This window comes from Leuresthes tenuis, unplaced genomic scaffold (assembly GCF_036924035.1).
Source record: "Leuresthes tenuis unplaced genomic scaffold, fLeuTen1.0.hap1 SCAF_21, whole genome shotgun sequence".
NCBI lineage: Eukaryota > Metazoa > Chordata > Actinopteri > Atheriniformes > Atherinopsidae > Leuresthes > Leuresthes tenuis.
The window spans coordinates 11242400-11251187 of record NW_027325375.1 but is presented as its reverse complement, the minus strand read 5'-3'; the positions used below and the strand labels follow the sequence as shown (position 1 = coordinate 11251187).

Here is an 8788-nt window from a genome sequence, read left to right as displayed (position 1 = left end):
GAAATGTTTAGGTAGGTCAAAGTGAAATCCATGAGTCCCAGGATAAAGGTTTTCCCAGCAGAACATTGCAATGGATTAAGATGAGAAGTGATGCTCACTTTAGCCCTCAGTGGTTATAATGTCATGACTGATTGCTGTAAATGATGGTTTCATTTTCATTATATGATTTGTAGGCTTTACGCTCACATGCAAATAATGACATTTCATGGGAGGGAAAAAATATTTTATCAAAGTACAAGTTGAATCAGCAATACAAACAGAAGATTCATAATATAAAACACAATTAAGACACTCAAATATGATAAATGTACAAAGAAAATTGTTATAGAATTTAAATTCTATAAATGAGATGGATGTAGCAACCATGGTGTCACCCATTGCAAAGAATATGAAGTGCTATTTTGAAGCCTTGAGTTCAGCATTTGACCGTCATCATAATGGTATTTTTTAAGACAAAAATAACCATGCGTCTGATTTAATAGTCAATAAAATGACATCATATAATCATTACCTAAGCTCATTTTCTTTCCCTGGAGAAAGTCAAGTGACTTTATTCTATTGCCATGGCATGTGGATGTTAAATTTTTAAAGCAATGGATCAGAAGATGTGCAAGTGATTACATATGGTAACTTGCACTATAAAGGGTTAAGGACTTCAAGAATTGAGGATTCAGGATTTTTAAGGACTTGTAGAAAAAACGGCCGCGCTGCAACAAGAATTTGACCACATCTACACTAAGCTGTGATGTGGGTATGGAGCACTGAAATCACAGCTGTACATGAAATATTTTGCAATTGCCTCGGATACTTTGTTTATTGCAATTTTATTATGTTGCTACTCCAAGGTTATGTCATAGATTATTCATTAGATATAATAAAGAATATGACTGTATTCTGACTGGAAGTTGACTCTAGAAAAATTTTTAAAAGAAAAAATAAATAAATATAGTGTTATCATAAGATGCTTCTGTTCACCCTCTTGTCCACATGTTTATCCACATGACTGGATGAAAATAATAATTTCCTTTGCGGCCGCAAGGAAATGTGGGACAGAACGATCTTATTTATTGTTAACCTAATTTCTCCTTAGAATAAAGAGTATTTTTTAAATTTTTATTTAATCTCCTTCCTTTTATCCTTCCGATGCTAAAAGAGAAAAATAAGGAGGCACTGGAGCTTTTGTTAGCGTTTAGGGAGCATTTAGTCGCAATAGCTCTTATCGTGGCGGCCAATTAGATGCTTCCGGGTCATTCCACTCACTTAGGAAGGTTCCTTAGCAAAATAGACTATTCGATTGACCCTGTCTCTGGATGAAAAGGTGGAGGAAGAGAGACATACATAAACCTGATTGGTCAAAGCATCTCTTTTGAGGCCTACTATCAATCTAATTTTGGAGTTACTGTGATGAAAGCAAATCTAACGAATTACATTATGTCTTGAGGGAAAAATTCCCAGACTATATTTCACGAGAGAAGTTGACATGTTTTGATTTTGGAGTCTGTTGGACACAGATGTTTTTTAGCTAGTTCCTGGTGAGCATCATTCATACTCAAGTGTCACATTGGGTGACTATGTCCAATGACCCTAACCCTAACCCTAACCCATCCTCTTTTAGTCCATGATGAAAATATGGAAGCTTATAATTCTTACTGTATGATTACCATGTGTCAGACTAGATGAGATGTCTACAAAATCATTTCAAATCAAACAGGAATGTTCTCTGAAATTATCAGTGAAACAAAGTAATCCAACACAGAACTATAGGTCTAAACAGTTAAGCACTCATCAAGCTGAGGTAGATGCCATGTGTGTGTTTATGTGTGTGTGCTAGCTGCACTGTGATTGCTTCTGTGTCTTCAGTGGCCTGAAGAACGGGTGCCACAGTGCTTCCTCCAGAGTGATCCGTCTGCAGACATCATACTCCAACATGCAGCTGAGTAGGTCGAACAGCTGTCGCTCCTCCTCACTCTTCATCTGCATGTATTGCTGAAAGAGAAGCAGTTACTATGGCTTCCTGCTGCTTATGGATGCAGCTGTCTGGTTAATTCGATCACTTTGTGTACCTTGAGAGGTTGACAGTGTTTTTTGATGTAGTTGTCAGAGGAGCTCTGCTCGTCCCAGTTCAGGCGGTCATGGTTCACATAATGCTGCTTCCTACACACAGTACAAGCATATGGCTTATAGTGAGGCACAAACAAGTATGAAAAATCTATTACTTCCTTCCTGTCAGCACTTAACATCAAGTCATGCTCACAGCTGAAAAGAGCACATGGAGTGAAAAGCACCAAAGGATGACCTATGGTGCTCTCTCCTCTCAGTCTATAGTATAAATTCACTCTCGGCATGCAGACAGCTGTTGTTGTGTGTGTGTGTGTGCGCGCATCAGTAGGGGGGCTTTCTTAAAGGGAGAACAGTTTGGCGAAAGTCGGCGTCCTTCGGAAGCTATTTAGATAACTCGTGATCGGCGTATACCCATATAACGGAGTAAACGGGGCAGGGACGATGCAGCCTCTAAATAAGGCATTATCTGTCTTTATTTCACCAATACTTTAAGAAGAATGAATGAACGAACGTGTACTATAGCTCTGTTAGTTCATAGGTGCTGTTATGGGGCTACTTGCAGCTATAGGAGAGCTAACGGAGGGATTTCTACACAGGCACTCTACTGGGACGACGCGAGTTATCTAAATAGCTTCCGAAGGACGCCGACTTTCACCAAACTGTTCTCGGTGAGTAGATAAACGTATTTCATGCCAGAAATAAGGTCTAGGTTTAAAAATACCGGAGTTCCCGGTATTTTAAATGTGCACAATCCTGAAATTCTTATAAAAGTGTGCATTAAAACACCTAACAGAAAACGGTGGCTGAGGTGGAAAAGTAGGTGTTTTCACAAGAAAATATAACACATACAGACTTTCACTGTCAGTAAAAATGATCTTAATCGGAATCATGACACAAAACTTTGTGTTGTTTGAGATTTGAGCATCATCTTAATGCTCTACATTGCTTTTGTGGCAACAACCAAATACTTATATCTTGATGCCAAAAAGTCCTCCAACTGAAACGTTCACATACATAGTTGGTTTATATTCCTCATGCCCAAATATTCACATAACAGTTTTAGGCAGAAAAGGACAGACATGTGATGCATAACTTTGCACTAAGTAAAGCTTGTATTGTTACTGTAGATGTGGTTTAGTTTTTAACTATAACTTTTTTCAGCTGATTCCACAATCTCTACTTGATGTATGTATTAATATGGTGCTTAGCAGTCTCTGTTTGGTATGTGTGAATTACCAACGAGGAATAGCGGCAGGTTAAAAGGAATTTTTTTAAAACTAGGAAGTCAAATAAGAGAAAAGGGCTACAGCATTGATATGTTTGCTACCATGTTTGTGCTAAAATCTGAGCTAAATACATAATATAAACTGTGGAATTGAAAAAAAAGAAAGACTCAATAAATTAATTTATAATAAATTAATCTAAAATAGGAATGGAAACATACACCTTGCATGGTAAAATTGTCCCATTATGAAGTCTTATAATCCACCTTTAAAGTATTCTAGAGATGTACTGGAGTGGTGGCATGTGTTAGCTCAAACGGCCACAGGATTTGCTCTGGAGATCTCAGAGAGATTTTCCAAGATCTCTGAAAGATTGGCAATTGAGACAATACGCAAATGTAGCGGGAAAATATTCTAGAGGATTTGCAACCTGTGTGTAAGTAAGTATTTGTACATGCTGGTAAGACTTGTTCCTTCATTTTCCTCTCTGTTGACCTGTTTGCTGATTTCTGCCTGCTCCTTGCCATTGTAGATATGTACAGACATATGCGGTACTCATATAAACACAACATGTAGCCTCATCTGCTATTCTCAGCATACTTTGTGCTGGAGATGTGCTGCTTCCTGCAAGAGCACAAAATTTCATGCTGTGAAGCTTATCTTTTGAACAGAAACTGTGGAAAAAGTCAACACCAAACTGTCCACTCACTGTCATGTAAATCTCCAGTGTTAATGAGCAAAAATGGCTTTACATGAATGATTTATTTATGGACAGGTGAGCATGGCTACCTGGTCTGCTTTAGCAGATGTAAAGGAATCGGTCCCAAGACTTTCTCCATCATGGCCAGGTGCTCTTTACAATCATGACTCTGAAACCATAACACAGATTATCAGGATAGAATTAACAACAGTTTCTGTGTGTGCCTGAGAGAGGGAGAGTGTGCGTTTGTGTACCGGAAAGAGTGTTCGTCCAAGGTAAAACTCTATGAGAACGCAGCCCAGACTCCAAACATCACATGACTGGTTCCAGCCTAGATCTAAACAGAAAAACACACAATAGAAAGAAAAAATGTGGATAATTCTCTGTGTGAGGAAGTTATGTGTGGAATATGTGAGCATACCTAAAATGATTTCTGGAGCTCTGTAGTGGCGTGTTGACACTAGGGACTCATGGAGTTGGTGATCAAATGTTGCAGTACCAAAGTCCACCACTTTCACATCTAGACTCATTGGCTTCCTTTTTTCACACATCTGACAAACACATACGACACACAGCCAAATATTGATCACTGCTTGACAAACTTTTAAATGACACATGATTGTTTCTGTATTATCCGTGGACTCATTTACTTTCTCATGGTTGTACTTCACGTCAAAGTCGGAGCAAACAAACAGGATGTTCTCTGGCTTCAGGTCTGTGTGTGTCAGCTTGTTACGATGCAGGACTGTAAAAACACAAAAATTCGCAATGTTCTCGTTTCAGTGTTCAGTGTGTTTTGTTTTCCTCTTACCAAGTGAGTTAAGCAGGGTGGAGTTATCAGTCTTCTTTCAATTGTCTTTCCTTTTTCAATCATGTCTTTACTGTTCATAGCAGCCATTAGAGGCTAATGCTTGTAACTGTTGCTCATTTGGATGAGGATTTACCAGTATTTAGATGTGTTGGGAATGGTGGGTTCTTGCATTGCATTTCTACATACCTATTTATACTGCATTTAATAACAAATAGAAACACGGAACTCCAAATTTCATACTCTTGGCTTAAAAACAAAATAGAAGAAAACAGAGTCAAGTTTTCTTCTTGGGACCTTAAGTAACGTTTATCAACCCAGACTTCCGCCTTTTAAACCAAGTTCATTTAAAATCTTTGATCTTATTTTTTAAATCTGAAATTCTTGATCTTATAAAAATAATTAGCTTATTCCTTTCTTAAGTAAAATGTATAGCTGCTGATAAAAAATCTGTTGATAGCACAGAAAAAAGGCAAAAAGAACAGAGTTCTGATCTCCAAATTCAGATGTACAATGAATGCAGCATGATGTGAAATTGCATGTGGAGATAAACAAGGGGGATGCATGGTGCTGTGGTGGTTAGCATTGTTGCTTAACAGGGTTAATAGGGTTCTTGTTTTGAATCCCAGCTGGGGCCTTTCTGTGTGCATGTTCTCCCCGTGTATGCATGGGTTCTCTCCGGGTACTCCAGCTTCCTCCCACTGTTCAAAAACATGCATGTTCGGTTAATTGGTGTCACTAAATTGTCCCTAGGAGTGAGTTGAGCGTGTACGGTTGTTTGTCTTGTTTATCTCTGTGTGGTCCAGTGGTGGGCTGTCAGGGCCTGCAAGGCCTTCTCTGCTGGCCTAAAAAATATCTGAATCACAGACTGATGTTAATTACATTTGGTCCATGAAAAACTTATTCCAAATAGTCTGTCTGCTTCTTTTCATAGCTTTTCCCTTGGTTGTGCTGATTCCAGATGTGTATTTTCATATTAAAGCATTTAACCAATCACATTTCAGCCATCATTTGTTGCCAAGGTCAAGGAAATCTGCCTGGAGGCCTTTACAATCAGCTCTGCGGGCCCTGTAGCATTTCAGAGCCATCCTCTTTTCTTTCTGCTTCCACCTCCATCCTTCAAGTCTCGTAGTCTGTAAATTCCAATTGAAATAAATGTAGCTGCAGTCTGTAAACCCTTAAATGGGACAGCTGGAATGCTGCCCCAAGAAGATTATAATAATACAGGTGGGGAAAAAAGATGGTGACGGGTTTATGTTTGAGTCTGCTGATGGAAAAATAACACTTTGATGTGGACAGTTGTTCTACTAGATTACATTAGATTACAGCGGGGTTGCGGTTCTGGGCTATTGAAATCTTTTTGAACATCGACTAAACCCAAAGAGTTTTTTTTTTAAAATGAGAATACAGTACCTTTGGTTGAAAAAAATAGATATGTTTATTTACTACATTCAAAGAACTCACCTTGTTCCACTGTGCTTAATTGTTTAGTTTTAATCTAAGGTTGACCATTGCCTGTATCATTTGCATGATCCCTTTGCCTCCCTTGTAAGTTCCCTCACACAAATTTCAAGTATTTGATGCAACTGACTGCGTCATTTAAGTATTGACAGATGGTTTAATTCAATAAAACTCGATTTTTTTGCACTTGCTTATTTTTACATTTCTCCTGCAAAAGAGGGGATAAATTAAATGTATTTATATCTGATGGCACCCAAATGTTTCAGTTGCTGTTGATCTAACTGTGGTGACAGTCATTGAAATATATATTTCATGGCATAGGGATTTTATTGTTCCTTTCTGCAAAAAGAGCCTCTTTAAAATACAAGATAATTAAATAAAAAAATTGACCAACTACTTTCAATGTTGGGGTCAGAGGTTACAGACTTCACAGAAGCACAGACTTAACTTACAGGAGACGGCTCTGAAAATCTCAAAGGCCATGTATCTGATCTGCTCCACGCTGAATGGGAGGAAGTTGTTCTGTTGGAGGAAATCGAAGGTACTGAGGCCAAGCAGCTCAAACACGATACAGATGTGCCCCTCGTGCGTGAACCAGTCCAGCATCCTCACACAAGCACTGGCATAAGAGAGGAAATTATCCATTATCGTAGGATGTATGGTTTTGATGTTTGTAAGGGAGAAGAAATAAAATGCAAAATCCTGCTATTATCACAGAAGCCTATAGTTTAAAAATAAATTACACCAGACATGAAGTTGAATGCTTTCAGAGAACAATGTTATACTTCAGGATGTATTTCAAGAATCTGAAGCAGCTACACTTACAATATATTGTCATCATCCAGGCTTTTGATCTCCTCCAGCACTGCGATCTCAGATCTAGCTACTTCACAGAAACTCTCAAAGTTCCTCACAATCTTCACAGCTACATGCTCCTCTCTGAACACACAAATGCACACAAACAGATGAAAGAAATAGATAAATAATGCCACAAATATGATTTCACCCACACCAAGTGTGCATTTTACACAAAGATTAAATGTTTACAGTTTTAGGTTGTTTCCATGATGGGTGGAAACTGGTTGGTTAGTTCTGAGAATTTTAGCACACCGGGTTATTAGAAAGTTGTAGATTGTAGAAAGATTAGTAAGTAAGCATGCATGCTTACTTGTGTCTATCAATACACTCAACCACTCTTCCATAGGCTCCTTCTCCTAGTGTAGAGACCACCTCATCTAGGGAACAGAGACACATTTATTTTAATTGGCTGATGTTTATGAAATTGTGAACTTTTTTCTTTGCATCCAGCCAAATTGTCTTGACAGCATGATTACATAATGTAGCAATGTAACGTAGAAAGGTAAACATACAGCAGACCTTGTGGTCATAACTTTAGGTCATCATTGAAGAAATATCATATGGAGAAAAGTGGAGGCCAAGTCTGTCATTAAGAATCATACTCACAGTAGTACAGACTATTGGGACAGTGGGATGAAACAATATCTACATATCTCATAAAAGGGCATACAGGACTTAATAATACTCTCAAACTTATAGGCAAATGTTTAACTGGACCCTACCCTAACTCTAACCCCATGTATACATTGTAATCAACCAGGCTCTGTCACGCATTTGTTAACAGGATGTAATGCATTTCAGGAAACATTAAAGAGGCACGTCATCATCTTCAACTGCCACTTACAACTGAAAATCAGGAAAAAGAAGAAATTGTTTTCACGCTTCTAAAACAAGCTTTCCTGCCATACTTTTGTACTCTACAACAAACTTTTCTTTCATTTTAACCAGCTTTACATTTTGATCTCTCCATTTCTGTCAGTTTGATGAAGGGTAGTTAGCTTTAACTATGATAAGACACCTTCAGTCACTCCGCAGTCATCAAATAAATTTCATGAGATGGAGTTTGTTTCCTTTGTGATGCCATTTTAGAAAGTCAACATATCAAAGTTATGACACTGACAAAAAAAATAAAGATTTGAGTTGAGTACATCTTTCTTTCATCACAAGGCCAATGTGATAGTTCAGGTGTCCTTCTTCATCATCGTCACATGCCTCTCCCTCTTTATTCTCATTTACTCCATTGTCAGCACTGACAGCTTCATCCCGGAGAAAAGGGGATTGAATCTGGAGTGAAGTATCACCAGGCTGTTAGAAGAATGCAACAAATTGTGGTGGTTCAGAAGGTTTGAACTCAGATCATATAAATGATTATACGATGATAGTCAGATGACACCATATGAGTGTCAAGACAACATAAAGGTCATTGCACAATTTAGATAATGTAAGAAAGTTTTCCAAAGTTACAAGCAAATAGTTAATAAAATTTTCAAAAGATTCCTTTGTAGGCAAGGCAAGTTTATTTGTTGAGCACAACTCGTACACAAGGCAATTCAAAGTGCTTCTAATGTCACATATTCCAAAGAAATGTTTCCATCCAAACCGTCATCAAAATTCAAACTGAAAGAAATGCAACATAATTATAATAACAAAGTGTGAATGACCCTTCCTGTGAGATGT

At 38.0% G+C, this 8788-nt stretch overlaps 1 protein-coding gene across 1 annotated transcript; it reads right to left on the bottom strand.

Annotated features, from left to right (window-relative positions):
• Positions 1–1781: 1781 nt before the first annotated feature.
• Positions 1782–8366, bottom strand: LOC140279698 (dual specificity protein kinase CLK4-like). Its single transcript, XM_072374858.1, has 10 exons — positions 8260–8366; positions 7422–7488; positions 7079–7192; positions 6706–6872; positions 4635–4729; positions 4406–4535; positions 4239–4321; positions 4074–4153; positions 2064–2154; positions 1782–1986 (listed from the first exon to the last, which is right to left on the bottom strand). Exons 1-10 carry the CDS (start codon positions 8270–8272, stop codon positions 1828–1830), a joined length of 999 nt encoding a protein of 332 aa, XP_072230959.1. The 5' UTR covers positions 8273–8366; the 3' UTR covers positions 1782–1827.
• Positions 8367–8788: the final 422 nt, after the last annotated feature.

Bases quoted from the DNA above. Each gene is read 5' to 3' on its own strand.
- LOC140279698 (XM_072374858.1), bottom strand. The intron at 6,873-7,078 runs GTAAGTGTAGCT...CTCTTATGCCAG, and splicing joins CTGGATGATGACAATATATT to TGCTTGTGTGAGGATGCTGG. The intron at 4,322-4,405 runs GTATGCTCACAT...TTTTCTGTTTAG, and splicing joins AGCTCCAGAAATCATTTTAG to ATCTAGGCTGGAACCAGTCA.